Source organism: Bos grunniens, chromosome 4, assembly GCF_055505025.1.
Source record: "Bos grunniens cultivar Pamir isolate PY7600 chromosome 4, Bosgru_T2T1.0, whole genome shotgun sequence".
In the NCBI taxonomy this organism is placed as follows: domain Eukaryota; kingdom Metazoa; phylum Chordata; class Mammalia; order Artiodactyla; family Bovidae; genus Bos; species Bos grunniens.
Genome location: NC_141168.1, coordinates 9,401,369 through 9,428,522, shown reverse-complemented (window position 1 = coordinate 9,428,522; position 27,154 = coordinate 9,401,369). Strand labels below are relative to the sequence as shown.

General features: G+C 39.7%; 1 protein-coding gene across 5 annotated transcripts in view; it reads left to right on the top strand.

The window, feature by feature from the left end:
• CNTNAP2 (contactin associated protein 2) overlaps positions 1 to 27,154 on the top strand; it is a 2,322,173-nt gene that overhangs the window by 1,321,698 nt on the left and 973,321 nt on the right. For all 5 annotated transcript variants that reach the window (XM_086398240.1, XM_086398242.1, XM_086398243.1 and 2 more), the window contains one exon: positions 1,579 to 1,750. In XM_086398240.1, coding sequence (XP_086254366.1) covers positions 1,579 to 1,750 — 172 coding nt within the window. The remainder of the gene's footprint in view (positions 1 to 1,578; positions 1,751 to 27,154) is intronic.

The following is a 27,154-nucleotide window of genomic DNA, read 5'->3' as shown; positions in this document are numbered from 1 at the left end:
CTTCCGTTCTCCCGAAGGAGAGGAGACACTGAGGCCTCCCCGGTCGGATCTTAGAAGCCCAGGCATAATTAGTAAGCATGGCGGGTTCCGCGCTCCAGATGGAGACTCAGCCAGAGTTTGAGAGAGAGAGAGACATGGGGAGACCAGTCTTTTGAGGAACTGATCCCAATTCTCTATTTTCCAGGGTCTGTTTTTATACACTGAGGTGTTATACAAAAGTCACACAGGGTCAGCAGTCCTGACTTTTATCAAAGTCAGGTGCTTCATACAAATGTATACAGAGGTCTTAGGGGTATTACATCATCTTCTGGCCAGGGGGCCTGCTGACAATTTATGACCCTCTCCTTGTGACAGCAGTCAGTCAACCAGAACACTTATTTCTCCAGGGGTGATTATTTTTGAAACAGACGCCACCTTCCAAAGGTACCAGATAAAGTTACATTCCTATAGGGTGAGGGTGTAGTGGGTTTTAATTAAGGACAGAATTACTTAGCCTAAGGTTAACTTTAATATCAAAGTTAATACTTATTTCTTCTATATATTCATTAACATGTATAAGGGCAGGGGATGTGGAGACTTAGCAGTAAACATTGGCTCAACAAATGAAAAACCCTTCACCAATACAATTTCTAATCAGCCCACTATACTTATACTAATAGTTTTCTAACTTCTCTAAGGAACCTGTTTTTAGAAGGTTTAAAGCATCTCGTGCCTCTCACGGTTGGGAGGCTGTGAGCAATCACATGTGGCCGGACAAGCCTGTCAGGCAGGCTAGAGAACCTTCAGAGGAGTTTGTAGGTTAAAACACTCCTATCACGCCCAGGAATTATTATTAACTGGAGCTCTAAGTTAACTTCTTCTCCAAAAGAGGTGGTGGGGGACAGCCCCCCGTAAAGTCAGAGGTGTGGGTGAGAGCACAAAGTAGTAAAGTAGGCAGGCTCTGGTTATGGGGGTAGATGCTCGAGGATTGCCAGGGGGACTCCGGAGGCTCGACATACACAACGGCAGGATCCTGAGGCTCGATCCCGCCTTTGTGTATGTCGAGCCTCCTTCCTCTTGACCTTTGCCACGGGTGGAGTGCCTCACGCTGGCCCCCAACAAGAAGCCGAGCTTAGTTGATAACAGTAAGTTTTAACTTCTTTACATCTGCATAACAGGCCTCTAAGAAATTAAGAAAATGGAAGTAAATATTGAAGCTATAAAAGAAAGATGGTTGGATAGTTTGGAAAGGTCTAAAATTGTACATCCTGATCTCTGAAGACAGAGTCAGATGAGGAAGTATAGCAATGAACGGAGGGATAGAGAGATCTGACACGGTGAAAAAGATGTCAAAAGAGAAAATATGAAGGATGCTAGACCCCAGAGACAAACATTCACCTAGGTTCAACCCTCACACCCTCCCCTGAAATAATACCATTTTCTCAAAAGAATTCATTCTTCCACATTGAATACAACATGAGTAGGATCAACAAAACACAGCAGTTGGATGCGATGGCGTCAGGGAAAACCACCCAGAGGAATTTTAGTGAAGCATGCCGCACACAGAATTGAACATTCCCATTTTTTTCTCTCTCACAGGTTATCTGAACCAGATGAATAACTCAAGTCACTCTGTCCTTCAGCCTTCATTCCAAGGATGCATGCAGCTCATTCAAGTGGATGATCAACTTGTAAATTTATCCGAAGTGGCACAAAGGAGGCCTGGAAGTTTTGCAAATGTCAGCATTGACATGTGTGCCATCATAGACAGGTAATGGTCTGTCTTCCTACCTCGAATTGCCAAACTTTCAAAATTCATGTTTTTGTTGTAGGACAAGTTAAACTCTGAAACGTACAACCCTATATGGGGCAAGGTGGCAGGAGCCATTGGCCATGCCTGTGGTATATGTTTGTGATATTAGAAGTGATGTTTATATCAGGTCATGGTTATATATGACAGTCTATGATGTCATATTATTCCATTCAACCCTCCTTGGTGAATGTGATCATTTTGCATGTAGTTTTGCAAGTGACAGCTAGAAACAGAATTCAGTTTGTTTTTAAATAAACTATGCATATAAACTGGAGAAGGCAATGGCACCCCACTCCAGTACTCTTGCCTGGAAAATCCCGTGGACAGAGGAGCCTGGTAGGCTGCAGTCCATGGGGTTGCTAGGAGTCGGATACGACTGAGCGACTTCACTTTCACTTTTTACTTTCATGCATTGGAGAAGGAAATGGCAACCCACTCCAGTATTCTTGCCTGGAGGATCACAGGGACAGGGGTGCCTGGTGGGCTGCCATCTGTGGGGTCACACAGAGTCAGACATGACTGAAGTGACTTAGCAGCAGCAGCAGCATGCATATAAACTATGCCACAGCAGAAATGACCCCTTCTCTTTGTCTTGATCATGACTTATCCTCAGTGTATAATCCCATATAAAGCTCCCTCTTAGAGGAAAATAAATGTTGAAAATTATTGGTAGGCAATATGGGGATTTACTGAAGTGGGATATTTAATGTAGTTGAGTCTAAGACATAGTGAAATATTAAAAGATCTCATCCTTATAAGTTTTTGCAAATCTGGGGGGGGATGACTTTTTATAAAAACTTAGCTGACCTCTTACATGGTGGAAAGATACAACTTATATGGAATATTATGGCAGCATTACATATACTACCATAACATACTTCTAAGAAGTTCCTTTTATTCCAACATGAAAATATTTCATTTTGATATGTATTTCCCACAAACAAACTACATCTAACTATGGGTTGAATTTAATCTGGTGGATTTAGGTGATGGCCTATCCTATTTTCAAATCTTTTATGAGAGGATTATCTTATTCTGAAAATTTTTTTCATTAATTTTATATTTTGAAAACTAAACTTCCATAAGTCTCAGTCTGTCCCCAGTAAAATATAGACCTTAAGTCTCTTCCAACCTTATTTCATTTAATAGGAGATCCTTGGGGAAGTCATGTAGAGACATATAATGAATCTTAAAAATATATAAAATCATCTATTATGAATTAAGTTTGCTTTATATAATCTTAATAAAGTAGTATTCATGTGAATGATAAATTAGAGTTTATGATGTCTGTAGAATGTAACTTTTTAAAGCTTTAATATGTTTATAATAAGGCATAGCATAGTGCTTATTTTTATTGCATTTATGCAAATATAGGTACTTATAGCCTAAACAGTTTATACTTAAACAGAGAAACAAACAATTTTAATAAAAATATACTCCTAAATTTTGAACCATCAATAATGTAATAGTTGTTATTTCTGCCTAAAGCAGTGGTGGTAATAATCACAAAAACTGAAAAATGCATGTTCTAAGAACATATATTCTGATATTCTCTGTGTATTCATAAATTTTAATAATGATTTTCCATACAGGAAGATTTTCCCTCTTAGTAATAGACAGTCTATGAGTCACTTTAGTACCTTGTTCATTTTCTATGTCAGTAACTTTAATGATACAATAATTTCTGTCAATAATATCCAAGTTAGTTCATCTAGCTTTTGTAAACTGGCTAGGTTTTATGGTGATACTGTTATTTCACTCCAAACAGGGAAATTTCCTGGGAATTGTGTTTAAATTGTTTGCTACCAAGGAAGTGTGGGTGAAGTGTTGAGATTTCACTGTTGTACACCCATGGCAATATTAGAAGTTAAAATGTCTCCAAAAGAATGAGTGAGATTTGGGTAATGAACCAGGTTCTCCTGGTAAGGAGAAGAACACAAGAGACAATGTAGATTAGGGATGCAAATTTCAATTTGGGGCAGGTACAGGAATATACAAAGTGTTCTTTTGCCAAACTGGCATCATGCCACTGTCTGTGTTGCTGAGTGCCCTGTAGCTGACAGAACAAGGAACACATCTTTCTTATCCCGCAGGGTGCTAACCCAGAAGAGTGCTTATGCAGAAGTAATCACCTCTGATGCATCGCGAGGTGCATTTATTCCTAAATCCACTATTGAATACCTTCTCTGCTTGTCTTATTTTTTGAGGGCATTGACTTCTTTTTTTTTTTAAGATATAATTGCCCTATATCATTATATTATAGCTTCAGGTGTACAACATATATAGTGAAATGGTTACCAGGGCAGTGATTTCTGTACAGTAATTAACAGTGTATGAAATAGCACATTCCTTTTTCACCTAAAATGTGCACAGTTCTGTCTTGATCTGTGAAGTGTTGTGTTTTTGCATGTAGAATTCAGAACTATATTCACCTTATTCAAACCATTGAGGTGCTCATTGTTGAGCTCACCCTTAATCTTTCTTCGCATATGAGAGTACCAGGGCCATTACCCTGTCTTCACACAGCTCTGACCCATCCATGACTCCTTAATGATACATCTCTGGCTCGTCTCTGGTTTGGTCGTACACCCTTACTAACTGAAACTTTTCAACTGCCATTCTACCATTTTATTTTCAGCCTACCTAAATTCTCCTTAAGCAGCCCTACACGGGCTCTTTCTTACTTTTATCCTTTCAGATTTCAGCTTGATTGATTTGAGAGCTATTTTTGAAAAAAAAAATTTAAAAAGGGAAAACTGAAAACATAGGATAAAATATAGAAATCACAAGTGTGATTTTTATAAAATGTTTAGAGATTATAGGAGCAGCTGCATTGATTTTATGAGTAGAACTTAGGAAAATAATTTGGGAAGGTGATTCTAAAGGAGTTTTGCTGTGTGTGATACTGAAATATTCAATGGTTTTAATTTTTTTTCTTTTTTGGGGGGGCAGGGAGTGGATTTACATGCACCTTGTTTTGTTTATATGTTTATTTTCTGAACATGACATTGAATCAAAGAGACAACAAGCATACCAAGCTACAGGATTATGCCTTTAGTAGTGTTTTCTGAGTGCATCTATGGTGCCAGGCACTGTTCTAGGCACTTAGGGCAAATCATTGACCTAAACAAAGATCCTTGCACTTGTGAAGCTTGCATTCTGGGAGAAGGGGAGGGACACAAACCTGTGATAAATAAATAGTATAGTAAGTTAGTAGGAATACATGCTATTTATATTTAAAAAAAAAAAAAGTTGGGCTAATCAAGGAGGACTGGCATTTTAAGGAGATTGGTGTTGGATTATAGTTTAAATAGGTTGATTAATGTTAGCTTCATTCGTGAATTCAAGACCTGAAAGAAGTATGCATGTATACTCAGTCATTCTGTCGTTTTCCAACTCTTTGCAACCCCAAAGACTATAGCCTGCCAGGCTCTCTGTCCATGGAATTTTCCAGGTGAGAATATTGGAGTGGGTTGCCATTTTCTACTCCAGGGGATCTTCCTGACCCAAGGATCAAACCCAGGTCTCTTGTGTTTACCTGTTTGCAGGAGACCCGGGTTCAATCCCTGGGTCAGGAAGATGCCCTGAAGAAGGAAGTGGCAACCCACTCTAGTACTCTTGCCTGGAAAATCCCATGGACAAAGGAGCCTGGTAGGCTACAGTCCATGGGGTTGCAAAGAGTTGGACACGACTGAGAGACTTCACTTTCTACCTGTTTACCAGGTAGATTGTTTACCACTGCATCACTTGGGAAGCTTGAAAAAGGTAAAAGAATTCACCAATTTGGAGAAAAGCCATTCCAGGAAAAGAGGCTAGTCAATGAAACAAGGCTGCCTGGTATCATCTAGGATCAGCAAGGGGCTTGGATGGCAGGTTTGGAAGGACGAGGAGCAGATCCCCAGAAGAGGCCAAGGCAATCATAGAGGTCAGGTCCTGGAGACCTTCAGGTCATTGTAAGGATCTGACTTCTATTCTGAGAGAAGTAGGGAGGCACTGCAGGTTTCTGAGTAGAGCAGTGGCACAATTTAGCTTATAGTTTTGAAGGCTAACCCTTGTCTGTGGGAAGAGGAAGGGTAGAAGCTGGGGGGCAGTGATAGTAACCCACGTGAGAGATGCTGTGGCCTGAGACCACGGTGCTAGCACAAGAGATAGGGTGATGTGGTCAGTTCTGAGTACACTGAGACGGTAGAGGGCTTTTTAATGGACTAGATTCCAACCATGAGAAAAAGAGAAGACATAATGCCAAATGATTTGGTAACAGCAACTGGAAGGAAGGAGTTACCATGTCCTCTGATGAGAAGGCTAGTGGTAGAGAAGACTAGTCATGGGGCAGAAGGAAAAATCAGGAATTCAGTGCTGGGTATGAGTTGAAAGGTCTGTTGACATCTAAGTGGACGTTTCAAGACGATAGTTGGATACACGTATCTCACAAGCACACAACTGCCGATTAAGCAATGAGATGCTGCGTCTGATAAGATCATCACGTTTATCTATTGAAGACCTCTGGTTTCTTCAGCTGTATTTCATAAACAGCTGTAGAACTGGAAAGGGAGAGGGTAAGCAGTAGACAAGAAGCCTCTTCCAACATCAGAAGCCTGTAGCTTTACCCTTTGAGTGAGACCCTGCTCTTAAGGAAGAAGACTTCATCAAACCATCAGTGTATCTAGCAGATAATCTTGCTTCTCCTTGCACAAGTACCATCTATCATCTATTCCTAGTGCCCTGGCATTTTTCCTTCTCTGTGGCAAACATCTCCAGGCACAAGACTCAACTCTTGTCCTCCACCCACTTCCCTCTATCCTCTTTCTGGGTTTGAAAATCTGAGCAAAAAAAGCCTCCAGAAACATCCCTATTAAAGTTATGTTTATGCACTTCCTCCTGCAAGGGAGAACCAAAAGAGAACCAAGGGGTATCTCAGATGATGTGGAGGAGGAAGGGAGTGAGGACAGAGGTTTGGGGGCCTGAGTAAGTCCTAGGAGGGTCCTGGCAGATATCAGCCATAATTTTTAAACTACAAGAGTTGCTGCATCATAAGGTGGAATTTGTGAATCCCTGTAAGAGCTTGTATTTGGTTTGTTTATCTAGGATTCTAATTCAGGACACATGGTGTTAAGAAGCTGGAGTGAAAATAGTTTGAGCTGAAGTAGGTGGTGTTCATGACTGGTTAGGCAAAATTTTTGTTTTGTGAGTCGCAGAAAAGACTGTTTTGCTAGCTGTAACTTCTGTATCAAACCTAAGATCACCCTCATAGGTTAGCTGCCAGAGAGAGAGATTTTCCTGGTCATCCACAGCAGTGATGTGTCATGGTCCTAGCTAATGACAGGTAAGCAGAAGTCAGATAAAGTGTTCTGAGAAAGTGTTTGTTTTTCTAATACAGAGGTTCCACCCTCCCCCTCCATTATCCTTGTTCAAATATAGATACCATTTCTTGATCATACGGCTCCAAGCTCCAGTGAACCAGAGTCAGTAACCACTTTCCCTCCTTTTTGTGTGGGAAGAAAAGCAACCGTTGTTTATTTAAATCACTGTGAGTCAAATATTACTTTTATCGAAGCTGAAAGCATCTGTGCTTTCTTTATCCTCCATGTCTAAAATCAACCAATACCATCATTTTACCAGAACATAGAGGAACAAATTCCTAATTATGAAAATGACTTTGAAAGAGAAGATGATACACTTATTTTCAGATGTATTAAGCTGCATGCCAATGATGTCCTTTAGAGATTGGAACTTGGGGACTAAATGGTTGTTTAGAGGACAAAGCAAATTCATATTGTTAATCAGCATCTGGTAGAAAAAGCAGTTAACTAGAGTCTTCTTTACCTTTTCTGTAACCTCCCATGTAAATATATTAAGAAAGAAAACCAGGAAATGTCTGGATAGCACAGAGAGCGGAAAAGGAAGAGTAAACATCGCGGGTTAAGTGCAGCCCACAAAATTACCCCTTGAGAAACTGAATAGACTGGATCCTATTTCTGAGTTAGTAATTAAGTCTTCATTTTATTTTTGGATGGCAGTGCATAATCACAGACCCAGTTTTTATTTTTTAATCCAATGCGTTCTTTTCCAGAATATCTACCAAGTTTGTTTGATTTGCTTTTCCTTGAAAGGAAAGAATAAGTATATGATTTTTTATAAGAGCACTTAAATGAGAGTTGGATAGATACAGCATGAGAGGCTTCAAGACGAAGCTAATTCTGCCAGAAAGGTGAACAGTGCATAAGTAGATTAATACCAAGAATTCAGAAGGCAGTCATGACTTCATACAACAAGTTTAAGATTTACAGTCCTGAGATGAAGAATGCATGTAGCATCTTTTTTTATTTTTTAAAATTGATCTTCATTTGTTCATAAGCTCCCATTTCCAGTGTATAGCAGCAAAAAGAATTGGGACACATACATTCAGGTGCCCTAATAACTATCTATATATCCATCTATATCTATATCTATATATATATAAAGTCAATATGTGATTCAAACTTAGTCAAAGCCAAGCTCCCATTTGGGGCTACTATCCCATTTTATGTGTCCTCCTTGACTCTTCCCATTTAGCTTTGGGTCAGGCCCAGGCAACTTATGTCACATCAGCAGAGGAGTGGGTTTCACTCACATGGTCTGCTCAGGCTCCTTCTGGCCTCCCCTGAGGGTGCCCTGGCAGCTTGGTCTTTAGGAGCCAGCCCCACCGCCCTGCAGTTCTTCCTTCTGGCTGTGGGATCAGCCCTGGCTTGTGCTGGGCTCAGGTTTGGGGATTGGGGTAAGAAGGTAACTCATCCCAGTTTGCCAGGGACCATCTTGCTTTTAGGATTGAGGGTCTTTGACCTAGAGAAACCCCCCACGGTTCTGAGTAAACCAAGATGGTTGGTCTCTCAAGATCTGTGTCCTCTCTGGGCAAAGATCTTCTCCTGAGTCCTTTATGTTGTCTACTGGCCATCCAGGCATTTTCACATACCCCACTGGGCCACTCAGGGATTTTGAGATCTTTTGCAAACTGCGTACAAGCTGAAATTAATGATGGTGTGTGCCTGGCTGTGGGTGTGGGGAGTGGGGATGACAATCTTAGGGCCCCCTCTGCCTCAGCTCCATATCTACTCTGTACAACTCCAGCTGACATGGGCCTCTTAGAAATCAGGTTCCCAAATGTGGAAAGGGAGGCACCGGCCACCACTGCCAGAGGATTTGTAAGTCCCTGCTGAGATCCATTCAGTCAATACGCACTTATTGAGGCTTACTCAGGGAACTTTTCCTCCTGGAACTTTAATGCTAGTGGAGGGAGGTCATTGATCAGACCTTATGCTGTCCTAAGACTACGTTCTTCTCTTTTGCTCTCAAAGACAGAGCTCTTTCAACCCCAATTCACAAAATTGAATCCACAAAATTGAATCTGCTAGTTTTTGTTTTTGCTTTTTCCCCTATTCCAGTGTCCAGAGGTAACTTTTCCTAGCCCGGCCTCTTTGTGAAAAACGGCATTGATCAACTGAACCAGAAAGATAATAAAATTAAAACTTTGACTTGAAATATCTAAAAATTATTTCCACTATAGGAAAAAGGAAAATGTGTCTCATAAACATGGGTGTTTCTGTAGTGACACTATTTATGCCAGATTTTCTGTTGCCTCTGGATATTGCTGCCTACAAATCGCCACCCAGTGGGCCTAACATCTTTTCATAGATTTCCAGCCTGACCATGCCTTCCATTCGTCTCTACAAATGTTCATGTCAATCAGACTGGTGTCGAGCTGTGCTCCTGCTTCTTTTACACTGCGAAGCGTTTTATCTTCTATCATTAGATTCTTATTAGCAAAGTGTAGGTTTCCGGGAATATCTTACTTTCCCTTCATAGTAATTATGCAAAAGTGCTTAAAAGAGGCAGAAAGTCTCTCAGATGAACTTCACATTATTCAGAACTTCACGCCTGTTCAAGTCTGACTTCACTGTGGCTCTGATCCCATCAGACTTCAAAGCAGCAAAGAACAGGTCAGCTGGAATTCATTCCCTGAGAACTGGAGCCAGCAAGCAATTTTCCTGGTGTGAAGCTAGAGTTCTTTTTAGGAAACACCCTTCAAAAATACCCGTAGGATAGAAGGTATTCAGGGTCCTAAAACCAGATCCCCAGCTCAAAATAAAAAATATTAAAAAGACTAGTTACCTAATCCAGTCGTAATTTTCTTACATAACATTCATACTGTGATTCCTTACTGTTATCTGCTTTGTCTTCTCACCTTATCTCTGTTTACTCCCCATCTGGAACCCCATCCATTTTATATTGCAAATGGCTGCGTTCTTTCCTCCTTTGGGCTAAATTATGTATTACTGCATGCATGCTAAATCGCTTTAGTCATGTCTGACTTTGCAACACTATGGACCATAAGCCCACCAAGTTCCTCTGTCCATGGGGCTCTCCAGGCAAGAATATTGGAGTGGGTTATGATGCCCTCCTCCAGGGGATCTTCCTGACCCAGGGATCGAACCTGAGTCTCCTGCACTACAGGTTGATTCTTTGCCTTCTGAGCCACAAGGGAAGTCAAAATTATTTATTGGTAGTTTCATGGAAAGCCATATTTTCTCATGCTAGATCTGATTCATTTTTGGTGTTAGAAGCATGTCGCTTTGTATAAACATTCTTGGACTCCCAAACTAACCCCAGGTAACCCTTTGGTCTTTAATTGCATTGCCAGAGCCATTTGGTTTCTTATAGAAGGATCTAGAGAGGAGTTACCTGTTTATACTTAAACATTCAAACCATAGTCATCTATTGTAGCAAAAATATATATATAAATTCAGTGACCTAAAATACTACACACCAGGTGAACCCGTGTTCAAATCAGTTGCCTCTCTGAAGTGATCTCAGAGTGGCTTTATTTTTAAGTACAAATAAAGTACTAGAGTGACAAAACTTGTTTTTAATAAGAAAATACAGTAGTGAAATGTCAGAGGAGATAACCCTCCTAGGAGAAAAAGGGGAAGAAAAGCTTGAATTAACCATTTTAAGATTCAGCAGCAGCTTTATTCCTCTTTGATGTATTCCATGTATGAGGACAAAAGGAAACTGAATTTGCTTTTGGTGTGGCATATAGCTACGCTTTGACATTTGAATCCCAAGGAAGGCCTGGTGCATAAAAGCAATGTCAGAAAGCAGTTATGTGTTTGAAGATAAGCAGGAAGGAAAAAGATAAATAATTTTAATATGTAGCTAAATCAACTACAGAGAGATTTAAATGAGTCATTAAATTTTATTTCTGGCTTTTGATATTAGATTACCTGAAGGATAAAAACAAAAGCAAGTGATTAAAGAATATATTTAAAACATCTTTCTTAACAAACATTTTCTTAAGATAATTGCTTTTGTCAATTTCTTAGTTATATTGCAAAAGTTGGAATGAACTCTAAGAACTCATTTAACTACCCTACCCTTAAACTGACTTTATGGATGAATAGACACACTGTTTGCTTTTTAAAATGTACGTAGTGATCCCATAGCCTGGTGGATGAAGAACTGGAGCTAGTAGGCTACCATTTTTCACTCCTCATACTCCCGCAAGTGTCGTGTGGGAGTCAAGTGTTCATTCCCAGATTCATTTATGCAAGTCATACTCATTATTGTAATAGCATGCTCTAATTAAATATTAACTACACTTTCAAGTAGGTAGGGACAAAAAAAAAATCATTTCCATTAGAGCCAAATTAAAGGGTTTTAGAAAGGCAAAATAAATAAAGCCATCAGTTTGAAAGTGAAAGTGAAATCGGGTTTGACTCTTTGGAACTCCATGGACTATAGCCTACCAGGCTTCTTCGTCCATGAGATTTTCCAGGCAAGAATACTGGAGTGGATTGCCATTTCCTTCTCCAACCATCAGTTTAGATATGCACAAAGTGTTAGTAACTCAGTCCTGTCAGACTCTTTGTGACCCCATGGCAAATATCAAAACTTACAGGTTCATTGGTAACTTTAGTTTTCACTGCACTTTAAGAAATCAAGACTGGAAATTGAAGGTGATGGAAATGGTTCATTAAAAAAAAAACAAAACCCTGGCTGATTGGATTGTACCAAATTGCTCTGGCAAGTTGTTATTGAATTTATACGATGAAGGGTTTTAAGTTATTTAAAATGATTACAGTAAGTATCTATCTAATGTTTACTTTCTTTATTCTTTACTTCTCTAATTTGAAAAATAAGAAAGTAGAATTTGTGTTTTTCTTTTGTGTTCTGTATTTCAAATAATGGAAGGAGAAAGTGGGGGAGGGAAAGGAGAAAGGAAGGAAGATGAAGGGAAGGAAAGAGGGGAAAACTATTAATTCACATTGTTCTTTGGTTTATTGATATTGGACATTATCTACTTTCATTAAAATAGAAATCAGGATAAAAATGAAAGAAGGTTATTAATATTTATTATGGCAGTTTAAAAATGACATTTTCTTTGAGAATTATCCTTTGCTATTTAAATTATCCATGACCTGAGAAGAAGGGAAGAGGAGTCATAGATATTTCTGTGTGAGGAAAACAGTTTTATTAAGACTTGGGACATTTCATTATTATTATTTCACTTGTTAATTGAACAAAACTACTTCTTCTTCCTGTAATTATATTTGTACTACCTAAAAACTAGTTTAAAGAGGGTAACAAGCTTAAGATTTTAGACAACATTGTCTAAATTCTGTAAGGTACCTACTGCCAAATTTGAGATAAATACTTCTTTGTTGTCTTGTGTCTATGAATTCACTGAGGAACTGATTAGAGTTTGAATTTCATTTTGTTTACATCAAAAGGAATGTTACATGAGCAGGAGCGAGTGCAGATGGAAGAGGTGGGAAATACGTGTGCATTAATTTGGAATGTTGTTAAAAAGTGAATCAGGAAAAAATTGTAACAAATTATGGTATCTGAAAAGTGGTCTCTCTTTTCAGTTGTGGTATCTTTAATCAGTAAATAGATTTATTTGCATAGCGTGAAATTCCAGATGTTTCAGCTGGTTTTAGACAAGGCAGAGGAACCAGAGACCAAATTGCCAACATTTGCTGGATCATTGAAAAAGCAAGAGAGTTCCAGAAAAACATTGATTTCTGCTTTATTGACTATGCCAAAACCTTTGACTGTATGGATCACAATAAACTGTGGAAAATTCTTCAAGACATGGGAATACCAGACCACCTGATCTGCCTCTTGAGAAACCTATATGCAGGTCAGGAAGCAACAGTTAGAACTGGACATGGAACAACAGACTGGTTCCAAATAGGAAAAGGAGTACGTCAAGGCTGTATATTGTCACCCTGCTTATTTAACTTCTATGCAGAATACATCATGAGAAACGCTGGGCTGGAGGAAGCACAAGGTGGAATCAAGATTGCTGGGAGAAATATCAGCAACCTCAGATATGCAGATAACACCACCCTTATGGCAGAAAGTGAAGAACTAAAGAGCCTCTTGATGAAAGTGAAAGTGGAGAGTGAAAAAGTTGGCTTAAAGCTCAACATTCAGAAAACGAAGATCATGGCATCTGGTCCCATCACTTCATGGGAAATAGATGGGGCAACAGTGAAACAGGGTCAGACTTTATTTTTTGGGGCTCCAAAATCACTGCAGATGGTAACAGCAGCCATGAAATTAAAAGACGCTTGCTCCTTAGAAGAAAAGTTATGACCAACCTAGATAGCATATTCAAAAGCAGAGACATTACTTTGCCAACAAAGGTCCATCTAGTCAAGGCTATGGTTTTTCCTGTGGTCATGTATGGATGTAAGAATTGGACTGTGAAGAAACCTGAATGCCGAAGAATTGATGTTTTTGAACTGTGGTGTTGGAGAAGACTCTTGAGAGTCCCTTGGACTACAAGGAGATCCAACCAGCCCACTCTGAAGGGGATCAGCCCTGGGATTTCTTTGGAAGGAATGATGCTAAAGCTGAAACTCCAGTACTTTTGCTACCTGATGCGAAGAGCTGACTCATTTGATAATACCCTGATGCTGGGAAATTTTGAAGGTGGGAGGAAAAGGGGACAACAGAGGATAAGATGGTTGGATGGCATCACCAACTCAATGGACATGAGTTTGAGTAAACTCTGGGAGTTGGTGATGGACAGGGAGGCCTGGCATTCTGCTATCCATGGAGTTGCAAAGAGTCGGACATGATTGAGTGACTGAACTGAACTCAAGTGAATTGAATCTACAGTTGTGATAAGGAGAGACCCTCTAAGTACAGTACCACATTAGATTAACTTAGTTTGCCTTACACAAGTGGTGCCTGTTAAACTTCTATTCCAGTAGTTTCATGGTCTTTGATCTTTTGGCATAGTTCCAGAAAGGCTTCATCAACATGACAATTATGTTCATGGACACACTTCAGTGAAGACCCCTTTGAGCAAATGGACATGAATTCAAAGTAAATTATTTTTTCTTGAAACTTCAAGCTTTTGAAAATTAGTAAATTTTAAAAATATATTTAAAATCTTAAAGAACGATATATCTGAAGTTAGTTGGAAGCACCCTACACAAACTCTTTTCACATGGTTGATTATTGTAAAGTCATCCCTCTGTGTCTGCTGGGGATTTGTTCCAGGACCCCGCCCTATGATACCAAAATATGTGGATGCTCAAGTCTTTTATATGAAATGATGTAGTATTTGTATATAACCTATGCACATCCTCTGATAAACTTTAAATCATCTTTAGATTACTTATAATACCTAATACAATGTAAATTCAATGTAAGCAATTGTACATACAGTATAAATGCTATGTAATTTTGCTTTTTGGAAATTTCTGGAATTTTTCTCTAAATATTTTTGATCTGAGGTTGGTTGAACTTGCAAATGTGGAATCCATGGATACAGAGGGACAACTGTATCAACTCAAAAGACATTTGTTAATCTCCCAAGAAGGTAATAGAACTGGTGCTGAGGTTCACAATGAGGAAATCCAGAGATGCAGGATGGGGTCTCTTCTCACTGGAGAGGTTTTAATTCAGCCATGGAGATAGGAAACATTCATAAGAAGTTTAAGAGCTATATTAAGAAGCTTGTGCTTCATAATCATTACAGATAATGGTTTTCATAGAAAATTAATGAAGAGAGAATTGCTGTGGGCTAAGAGGCTGATGGAGGCTTCACAGATATATGTTGACCTTTAAAGAAACTGTAGCCACAGATAAGAAAGAACAGGCCAGGCCAAAGCAAAAGCATTAACAGAATTGTGGAGGAACAGATGACCATGTCATGTCTGAAACAGTAAAGTGACTGAATAGAGCAGAAAGTTTATATTAGGAATCAAGGAAGAGGTAGAAAGATACGTCATTCATTCATTCACCTATCCATTCATTCCACAGTCATTCACTGATTTCCTTCCATGTGCCAAGGATAGATAATGATAGTGTCCGACTCTTTGCAGCCCCATGAACTGCAGCATGCCAGGCCTCCCTGTCTATCACCAATTCCCAGAGTCCACCCAAACCCATGTCCATTGAGTCGGTGATGCCATCCAACCATCTCATCCTCTGTCGTCCCCTTCTCCTCCTGCCCTCAATCTTTCCCAGCAGCAGGGTCTTTTCAAATGAGTCAGCTCTTCGCATGAGGTGGCCAAAGTATTGGAGTTTCAGCTCAACATCAATCCTTCCAATGAACACCCAGGACTGGTCTCCTTTAGGATGGACTGGTTGGATCTCCTTGCAGTCCATGGGGTTCTCAAGAATCTTCTCCAACACCACAGTTCAAAAGCATCAATTCTTCAGCGCTCAGCTTTCTTTATAGTCCAACTCTCACATCCATACATAGCCACTGGAAAAACCATAGCCTTGACTAGACGGACCTTTGTTGGCAAAGTAATGTCTCTGCTTTCGAATATGCTGTCTAGGTTGGTCATAACTTTCCTTCCAAGGAGTAAGCATCTTTTCATTTCATGGCTGCAATCACTATCTGCAGTGACTTTGGAGCCCAAAAAAATAAAGTCTGACACTGTTTCCACTGTTTCCCCATCTATTTCCCATGAAGTGATTGGACCAGATACCATGATCTTCGTTTTCTGAATGTTAAGCTTTAAGCCACCTTTTTCACTCTCCTCTTCCACTTTCATCAAGAGGCTCTTTAGTTCTTCTTCACTTTCTGCCATAAGGGTGGTGTCATCTGCATATCTGAGGTTATTGATATTTCTCCTGGCAATCTTGATTCCCTTGGTATCTGCAATTTTTTTAAGGAGATCTCTTGTCTTTCCCATTCTATTGTTTTCCTCTATTTCTTTGCATTATTCACTTAAGAAGTTTGCATAGGCACCTCTGATTCAGCCTGGCATCTGGCTTAGGATGGAGGAGCAGTTCACAGGCATATAGGAAGGACCTCCCAGGTAGACAGAAAATGAATAGCAAAGGATGCAGATGTGAGTGACATGGGGACTGGCAGGAAACTCAGGCGCTTGTCGCAGAGTCTTCCAGAGATTAACAGCTACTGGTGTGAAGCTAGAAAGTCAGGGTAGGGATCTGAGCCTAGACATCTAGGGAGAATCAGCTGGAAACAAGCATACTAAAAAGACCATAAGTTATCCTCTGGGTGGTAAGGCATCATTGAAGGATTTGTAAGGAGGTCAGTTCTACATTACTGATGTTTGTCTGAGCAGAGGTGCTGAGAGGCTAAGCTGTGGTCATAGCCATAGAAGAAGACAGGAACGGGTCCATCCAAAGTGTTTAGTAGCTGGACTGAGGAGAGCTCACCTCCAGCTTCCTGGAGGTCAGAAAGGTATTGCAAGAAAGAAAAACTGATTTCAGAATGAGAGAAAGCTTTCACAGAAGATTACATGTTATCCCCACTGGTTCCTAAATAACGTCTTAACTGAATATTTAAGTTATTCAGTTGTTCAGACATGAATATTAAGTTAATTAACTGCTTAGTAGTGAGCACAGTGGCCCCTTCTCTTCCATGAAAGTTTCACCTTCTATGGTAAACTGTAGTCTGAGGCTATTAAATGAAAATTTTCAGAAACAATTCTTAAGTTTTAAACTGGCACAATTCTGGTAGCATGATGGGGTCTCCTGCCATCTTGCTCCATCCTTTTCTGGACGGTGAATCCTGTATCTGTCCTGTGCACCTCCCTGTTAGCCACCTAGTAGCCATCTGTGTGATTGGATCAGCTGTCATGCCAGGTACTGCAGCGCTTGCATTCAAGAAGCCCTTATTTTACTTAATAAAGGTCCCAAAGCCCAAGAGGAGTGATGCCATCAATTCAGATACGCCAAAGAGAAGCTATGAAGTGCTCCCTTTAAGTGAAAAGGTGAGCATTCTGCACTTAATAAGGAATGAAAACAAAACAAAACTACCTGCTGAAGTTGCCAAGACCTATGGTAAGAATGAGTCCTCTGTGAAACTGAAGGAAAAACAAATTGGTGCTAGTTTTGCTGTCTCACCTCAAACGTGCAGAAGTTTTAGCTGCCCTGTGTCACCCTGTGTCACAGGTATTGAGTTAAGTTGAGCAAGGTGTTAAATTTGTACAATAAAACGTTTTGAGACAGAGAGACCACATTCACATGGTATTTATTACATTATATTGTTATACTTGTTCTATTTATTAATTGTTGTTGTTGATTTCATACTGTGCCTAATTTATAAATTAAACTTCATCATAGGTATGTATGTATTGGAAAAAGCATAGTATATACAGGTTTCCACAAGGCCCCCAGTGGATGCCTGTCCAAAGTTTCAGGCATCCACTGGGGACCTTGGAACATATCCCCTGTGGATAAACTGCTGCATATTAGTTAGAATACTGTTTTACTTGGATCTAGAAAAATTGTGAAGCAGTTGAGCAGTGCTGTGCTGTGCTTAGTCACTCAGTCGTGTCCGAGTCTTTGTGACCACATGGACTGTAGCCCCCCAGGCTCCTCTGTCCATGGGGATTCTCCAGGCAAGAATACTGGGAGTGGGTTGCATGCCCTCCTCCCAGGGACTTCCCAATGCAGTTCTCTAACCCAGGTTTCCTGCATTGAAGGTGGATTTTTTTTTTTTTTTAACCATCTGAGCCACCAGTGAAGCCCCAAATGTGAAGATGAGAGAGAGGTAGAAGAAAGTTAAAATGGGAAAGACAGAGCTGAGTTAGACATGCAGGTAATGACATTGTGGAATAAAGAGAAAGACAGGCGAGATCAAGAGCTGTTATTGTTGTCATTCAGTCTCTAAGTTGTGTCTGACTCTGCAACCCCATGAACTGCAGCACTCCGGGCTTCCTTGTCCTCTACTGTCTCCCAAAGTTTTCTCAAACTCACGTCTATTGAGTCAGTGATGCCATCCAAACATGTCATCCTCTGTCACCCCCTTCTCCTCTGGCCCTCAATCTTTCCCAGCATCAGGGTCTTTTCCAGTGAGTTGGCTCTTCGCATCAGGTAGCCAAAGTATGTTGAGTATATCGGTCCCTGGTCAAATGTGCCTGTCGGATATAAAAACTACTCTAATTGAGATGTGCCATAAGTGTAAAATATATACTAGGTCATGAATACTTAGTAGAGATAAAGAAAGAAATATAATATTATTAAAACTAATTTCACCTTTTTCTTTTCTCTTTCTAAAATGTGGTTGTCATAAAATGTAAAATTACCTCTAGTATGTGGATTATGGGATATCCCTATTGAATAGTGTTGGTCTGGAATCTCTAGATAGATCCTGTTGGACACTGAGCAGCTATATATAAAGCACTCCAGCTTCTGTGTTGGTCTTGTCCAAAGGTGAGGTAAAAAATTCATGCAACTTCTGATAAGACTCAGTAAGTTGCCCTTTAGAATTATTCTATTTCAGAGACAATGGGGATTCCCAAAAGGTCTGTGACTGGCATCATTCTGAAATTCTGTCCCTTTTAATTAGTTAGAGGTTTTCTTAATCCCTAAATCTGCTTGCAATACTATCTCCAGAGAATATCTTTACAGACTTAGAAGCCAGATGTGTTGCTTTTCTTCTAGAATATTAATTCCCTATTCATTAAAAATAAAGAAAGTATTCAATGGGAAAAAAATGAGACCTAAATTAAGTAGACAATGTTTCAGTTGAGCACAAGTTAAAATTCAAAGAGTAATTTCTCCCACCAACATTTGCATCAGTCATACAAATGTGTACAGATCAACATCCCTGAAGTAAAAGCCTGGGTCTCAATTAGAAATTACTTTCAAGTAATAGGAACAAAGACACAATTACGGTTTCTTCTTTCTTTCTTTCATTTTCTATTGAGGAATAACAGACATACACACTGTATTAGTCATAAGTATGCTATACAATGATCCTATATTTAACTATATTGTGAAATGACCACCACAATAAGTCTAGTTAACATTCCTCACCATACATAGTTCCAGAAGTTTTTGTTTTTTTTTCCTTCTGATGAAACTTTTAAGATCTACTCTCTTATCAACTTTCAGTTATGCAATACAGTGTAATTAAGCATAGTTGCCATGCTGTACATGCCGACTTCTTTATTTAACGACTGGAAGTTTGTACATTTTCACCCCTTTACTCATTCAGCCCTTTCCCCACCAACCCCTTCTGGCAACCACCAACTCATTCTGTGTATCCATGAGCTCTTGGCCTTTGTGTTTGTTTTAAGATTCCACATATAAGTGAGATCATATGATATTTGTCTTTCTCTGTCTGACTTATTTCACTTAGCATAATGTCCTCAAGGTCAATCCATGTTGTTGAAAATGGTAAGATTTTGATCATTTTTTAATGGATAAATAATATTCCATTGTGTGTATAAACACCACACATTTTATTTATTCATTCATTCCTTGATGGACTTAGGTTGTTTCCATGTCTTGGCCACTATAAATAATGCAATGGACATAGGGGTCAATATATGTTTTTGAGTTAATATTTTCTTCAGATAAATACTCAGAAGTGAGAGTGAGATGTATGGAAAGCGTAACCTGGAAACTTACATTGCCATATGTAAAACAGATAGCCAACGGGAATTTGCTGTATGGCTCAGGAAACTCAAACAGGGGCTCTGTACCAACCTAGAGGGGTAGGATGGGGAGGGAGATGGGGGGGGAGGTTCAAAAGGAAGGGGATATATGTATACTTATGGCTAATTCACGTTGAGGTTTGATAGAAAACAGTAAAATTCTGTAAAGCAATTATCCTTCAATAAAAAATAAATAAAATTTTAAAAATACTCAGAAGTGGATTTGCTGAATTGCATCAATTACAGTTTTTAAGAACAATCTGAGATTTTTAATTTCACATGTGAATTTTCTGAAGTAGATAATTCAAGCTTGTATGATAAGTCCTGAAGCCAACCAGAGATCCAGACTACCATTCTGCTTTCATTTCCTTTGCTCATGATTTCCATTCTTCCAGTCACAAAATGACTACTGAAGCTCTAGGCATTTCATCTGCTTTCTCCTGAAGAAAGTAGGAGGGCCCACTTCCCCTTTTAACGAGTATTCTTAGATGTTTTATGCAACACTTTCATCTCATTGGCCAGATTTATTCACAGCTCATGGGAAGAGTTAATTCATTGGAAAAGACTCTGATGCTGGGAGGAATTGGGGGCAAGAGGAGAAGGGGACAACAGAGGATGAGATGGCTGGATGGCATCACCAACTCGATGCACATGAGTTTGAGTGAACTCCGGGAGTTGGTGATGGACAGGGAGGCCTGGTGTGCTATGATTCATGGGGTCGCAAAGAGTCTGACACGACTAAGCGACTGAACTGAACTGAACAATGAGTTGGAAGATAGACTGAGAAGTACTGTCCTATCCTAAGTAGTAATGTTCTTGCTAAGACTTGGGAGTTTATTACTGAGATGGACAAAGAAAAGGTATAATGAGAGAGACAAGTAGCAGTTGATAGCCCAGTTGATATCTTAAAAAGTCTTTGTAATTAAAAATTATGCTTCTGGAAAAAAATATAACGAAGCATTTGTATAATTTACTCAGGCTATATGTTTTGTATTTTTCCTCTAACTGTTCAAAAATGAATGTATTCACCAAACTTCAATCTTTGGTAAATAGGCATTTTAGGGCATTCAAGGCAGAATAAGATACTTAAAGAATTTTATGTACATATATTTGTCTTCAACAATTTTATAGCAAAATGACAGAGGTGGTTATATCTTCTAGTTCTTATGCTTTTCCTACTTGATATTCATCAGTAAGTTCTTATTGTCCTTAGGAAGAAGTCCTAGATCCTTTCAAGGGGTGTGTAAGGTTCTTCCTGCCTGGCTCTTGCTTCTCTCTCCAGCTCCATCCTACCTCATTCTCCATACTCCCTGCTATATTGCCTACGGTCCATGCCTGGAGTGAGCTCTCAGTGGTCCTTTCCTGTTTTGTGTTCCATCCCCAGAGCAAATTCAAAGATAACTCCCTCAGAGAAGCCATCCCAGTTCTTCCACGCCTGGGCCAGGTTCTTTTAAATTTCTTTATAATCACACATTCAAGACTGTGTTTAATGTATGTCTTCTCTTACAGACTTTGAGCTTCATAAGAATGGGACACAGATCTGAGCTTGCTCCCCACTCTGACTGCAGTGCCTAACAAAGTGCCTGACATGCGATATGCTTTAAATACATGTTTTTGTGTGTGTAATGAATGAATGAATGCAATAGTAGCACACACACACACATAAAGTCTATAGAAGTACGAAGAAGGAAAAGAATAATTTTTGGAGTAAGTGATACATTGGGAAGATATAAAATTAAAACTGGTTCTTCAAGGTCAATAAAAACCAGCATCAGATGATAAGGAACAAGACTGTCTTGGGAAAATGGACAACCTGAAGTAAGGCATGTATCATGGCTGAAATAGGAAGGTGCCCCAAGTTCTCAGAATGTCTGAAAAAAACATTCTCAGAATGTGTACCGTAGTCCATAGGCCAGAAAATCATTAACTTTTTGGAGTATACTCATGGCTTGTTTTTAACTGTATATATATCCCAGAGGAACTGAGTCATCAGATTTTACCCATTTGAAGGAAATCCCGCTTCAACTCATTCATTCTTAAAACTCTTCTGCTTCTTTTTTCCCCACCCATCGTCTTTGAGTCAGTGGTTAGAAAATCCTAAAAGTGGGTACATCAGAAAACAGTTTACTGAAAATCTTTTAAAATAATGTTTTAGAATTATGGAATGTTATAAACTCTTCTCTTTAATCATGAGTTGAGTAGAGTAGGAAAATGACTTGTTTCTGTTGTCGAGTTTACGCTAGAATGCTTTCTGCATGGAGAAACTAGATTTTGTAGTCACAAATGTACAGAAGTACTGGAGAAAAATGTTCAAGGTGAAAAGGAGTTTGTTTAATACAGCAATATTTCCCTAAAAGAGGACTTTATAAAGAACCCCTGGAAGGGTAGGTTGGAACACTGTAGCACAGATGATACAGATCAGTATAAAAATTGAAGTCCAAAAGTTATTTACAGGGTGAATATCTGTGTCAAGAAGGAGCACTTTCAATATCAGGAGAGGATGATAGAGGAGTTGGATGGAGATACAAGGTAGAGATGAGCAGGTGAACCTGGGGTACAGAGACGAGTATGACCAAAAAAAAATTTTTTTTGAGAGAGAATGTTTTAGTCCAGGACTTTTCAATCTTGTACATGCCTGTGAATCCCTTGGGATCTTGTGAGAAGAGGAATTATTTTCAGAGTTTCTACATCTCTAACAAGTTCTAAGATAATGCCAATGCTTCTGCTCCATGGGCCACACCTTGAGTGTAGCAAAGACCTAGCCTCTGCACCTTGGCTCCCAAGTGTGTAGAAAACGCAGGTCAGGCGGTAAGAAGGAAGGATGGGGATGAGGGCCTTTGAGGTGTTGTAGCTTATAAAAGATAGAAGCCCATTTTCTTTCCAGGAAAAATAAAGCAGATGATATAGAAATGATACCACATAAGACAGCATGGCACAGTGCTTGGAGCAACACAAGAAACAATGGTCATTCTCTCAAAACTTTAATTTCTTCTGTTTCTCATCTGTATCACCTGTTCTCTTTAGAGTTCCTTGACTTACATTACTATTCAAAAGGAAAACAGAAAGTTTTTTTTTAATAAATCACTCTTTGTATCTATGTACAGAAAGGTTACAAACAATATATTAATACTATAACACAATAATTAAATTTATGGTAGTTTCTCCCGACTTATTGACTGACTCATTCCTAGATTCTCTCTTAACAACTGTGTGTTAATTCGGCCTATTCATAGTAAGAAACTCTACAATTCAGCATCTTGGTTATCAATAAACTAGCAAAAATAAACAAGCAAATAAATAAAGTAAAACTCTTGTGAATTTAAGAAATGTCATTCTCTAGCTCAGAACTGATGAAAGGCAAAACCAAGATGGGTAGAGAAAAACCAAGGTCAGTTACCTCTCACCAGAACATAATGTTTCAGGCCTCTCAGGCCCCCAGATATCCTCTAAGACCCTGCGCATTGCATGTCCCACCCCTCAAAGTCTGTTTCAGGCGGTGGTTTAGTTGCTAAGTCGTGTCTGACTCTTTGCAACCACATGGACTGTAGCCTGCCAGGCTTCTCTGTCCGTGGAATTTCCCAGGCAAGAATACTGTAGTCGGTTGCCATTTCCTTCTCCAGGGGATCTTCCCAACCCAGGGACTGAACTTGCAGACCCACATCTCCTGCATTGTGGGCAGATTCTTTTACTGCTGAGCTACCAGAGAAGCCCTTCGTTTTGGGTGGGAGCATCCAATTGGCTGTGCTGACATTTCTTGCAGAACCTTCATCCTTACTCTCTCACCTTAGTCTTCCTTAGTAGAATGTGCTGCCTGGCCTCCCACTTATCTTGGCATTTCCTCCTGATAGAAATGCCTTCTACAAAGGCAGCTTCAAACAAACCCATGTAAACCCAACATATTGTAAAGCTGTGCATGAAAATAGGGGAAAAAAATGTGTGGAAATTCCAAAGTAGATACCATTACAATAGGATGACCATATAATTTACCAGAAAACAGGGCCATTTTCGAGAATGAAAGGAGTATAACAGGGATGAACTGGTCCTCTGCTGAACAAGCTGAGATGCATGGTCACCTTGCCTAACAGGTATGGATCTCGCTGAGACTGGGTCCAGAGGGAGTTCTTGATTCAAGGCAGTTTAAAAGACACAACACAATCAACCAAAATGCTCTGAAGTCACATATTTGAGCATTCAATTTTTCCCTTTTAATCCTCAAACCAACTCTATTGCTCTGCTTACAGTTCTTATAATCTCATAAATTCTGCGATGGATATACACTGCTTGCTTTGTCAGCAACCGATTTCTTGCGGGCAAACCCCACCCCATCCCTTTTCAACAGAATCTGGTTTCTGTTTGGGTTCAAGCAAGCTCATCTGTCTCCATGTACAGTCAATATTTCAACCCATGGCTGCTGAGATTATTTTACAGAAATGCATATAATCCAGGCCAGCCATCCAGGAAGACTTCTGAGATGATGGCTGGGGCAGCCTTAGGTGAAAGACAAAGTGGAGAGAGAGCCCTTGGAGGGACCAACAAGCCAGATCTTGCTAACTTCCTGGAGCCTCTTGATCATGCCCACACCTAACTCCGTACTTTTAATTTAGGTGGACCCACTGACTTCCTCTTTTGTGAAGGCAGATCCAGTGCTGTTCTCTGTTATTTACAACTGAAACCACTCAAACTAATGTAACCTCAGTGTTCACAGGGCCCCATATTTGGCCCTACAACTCTATTATGAGCTTTGTTTCAGCTACCATTGCTAGCTGGCCAATTATGTTCATATTTCTTAAAATTCTAGAAAGGAAACTTGGTGGGTCAATTTATCTTTTTGCACAAGGCTTTCGTTATAGTTGTTATGAATCTGTGGTTTGGCTGTTCCTAAGGCAGTGCCTGGTAGGAACCTATCATGAAGGCTGAGTGGGAGGGCTCAGTCCCCTCAGAGGACCTGTGTGCTTGTCCGCCCATGAGCACAAGCAGGACAGTCTTGGGGCATCTGTAAAGGATACAATTCCATTCTCTGTATTATTTACAGTCCTTGCTTTTTTCTTTTGTTCTGAACATCTGAATTATAGATATGTATCACAGAAACAGAGGAGGAAATAGCAACCCACTCCAGTATTCTTGCCTGGAAAATTCCATGGACAGAGGAGCTTGGTAGGCTACAGTCCATGATGGTCACAAAAGAGTTGGAGACTGAGCAATTAACACATACACACATCACAGAAACACTATAGAAATACTTAGAAATACTATAGCTCATCTGTTACATTTTAGAGAACACCTACAAATAAGAATTTGAATTTTGAAAAACTTCCCTCATTTTTCTCACTTTTATTCTTTCCTTTTGCAATGTAATTATTATTATATGGAACCTGTATCTGATGATGGTGAGTTTAAATGGATCAAAATTATTGCTCCTTAAAAGCAACACCAAAATTTTAAGATACGATGCATACTAATTAAAGTTCAAGGAGCCCTAGGCAAGAAAAAAAGATAAGCCTTTGCTTAAGTTATGCAAAAGTGAATTAAATATTCAAGATTAATTAAAACTGAGGGAAAGATTTTTTAAGGGTACCATTTAAAATTTGCATAAAAGTTAATGCAATTATTATAAAATGTTTCCTATCAAATTTGTTTGAAGAGTAAGGGAAGTCCATTAGTAACATAGTGAAATAAGAGTTAATTCATGTTGCTCTAGGCAGTTTTTTCCCTTTCTTCTGTAAAAGTCACTTACAACTGTATAATAATTATATTTCAATACCCACAAATAAAAGGAATAATTCTATGGTATTTATCTATTTTCTGAAAGTAAAAATTTCCCTTCAATACCCCTGGTTGTTTAAATGGTAAAAAAAAAAAAAAAAAAAAAAATCTGCCTGCAATGCGGGAGACCTGGGTTTGTTCCCTGGGTCAGGAAAATCCCCTGGAGAAGGGAATGACTATCCACTCCAGTATTCTTGCCTGGAGAATCCCATGGACAGAGGAGCCTGGAGGGCTATAGTCCATGGGGTCACAGAGTCAGACACGACTGAGCCACTAACACACACACACACACACACACACACACACACACACATTCCATCCTGATGATTTCCACAGTGAAAATTCCATTCTCCAATTCAGAACAATGACCTTGGGTATCCATTTTCTTGTATAGACATAGATGCACAGTGAACTAATAAGATTAGATGCTTCGAAGAAAATCTGCCCTTATCCTTCTGACACAGTTTGTTATCTGGAGGGCCATCAACAATGAGGAATGTTTTCTTGAAGTCCTAATGTTGTTGTTGTGTCCAGTCACTAAATCGTGTCCAACTCTTTGCGACTGCATGGACTGCAGCATGCCAAGCTTCCTTGTCCCTCACTGTCTTTTGGAGTTTGCTCAGGCTCACGTTCATTGAGTTGGTGATGCTATCCAACCATCTCACACCCTCTCTCACTCCTTTTCCTACTGCCTGATCAGAAGAGCTGCCTCATTGGAAAGCCCTACTATAAACTTACAAATGCATTTCCCCATGGTAACAAAGCTAGGATTAGGCTTTGTGGACTGGCTTGGGAAACAAGTCTACTTATAGCATATTTAATACCCAAAGGGGAAAAGTAGTCTACATTTTAACTGACTGGTGAATGGACCTTTTAAATGTCATCTGTTCATAATTGTTTAGAGTTCTTCAAAGGACACAAGTTACTTTCTCTAGAAAATAAAGGGGGATAAATAGCCAATATTCTGCTTCATTACAAGTTAGGTTGGCATCTGAAGGAAAGGAAAACTTTAGGCAGTGCCTCCGATCTGGGGGCACCAGCTTTATTTGCTTTGGGGAATGGAGTCTAAAGCACTTCCTTCTCCCTTTGCTTTGATACCTGCTGTGACTGATAGAGAATCAAAGTTCTACTGAACCTGCTGGTGAAAGTGCTCATTATTTAATGGACTCAGAAATGCTGTGGTTCAAAGCATGTTTCCTTTTAAAAAGATTAGCTTATGAAGAAATAATTTCCTTCAACACCAGTGTTACAAAAAAGTTTCAGCCACTTTCAAACTTTGAGTCTGTAACTGTTGTATGAGTAATTTGAGCAAGTAAATAACTAGTCGTTCAAATAGGCAGATTCAGGGTGAGTGTTTAGTTCCCAGGGAAGAGGATTCCTGCCATCCTGTCTTCACTCTATCCACGGCCTGCCTTGCATCTTCCAGCCTGCAGGCAGACTCGCTATGGCTTACCTTCTCACCATCTCACAGACTGGAGAAGCTTTCAGACTTAAGTGGGCACCACAGGCATGCTCTACTTGCCCCTGACAACCCCCCTCTACCCCCACTGCTACTTCTGGCAGCATTCAGCTGTGCTCAGTTGCTCAGTCATGTCTGACTCTGCGACCCCATGGACTGTAGCCCACCAGGCTCCTCAGTCCATGGAATTTTCCAGACACGAATACTGGAGTGGGTTGCTAT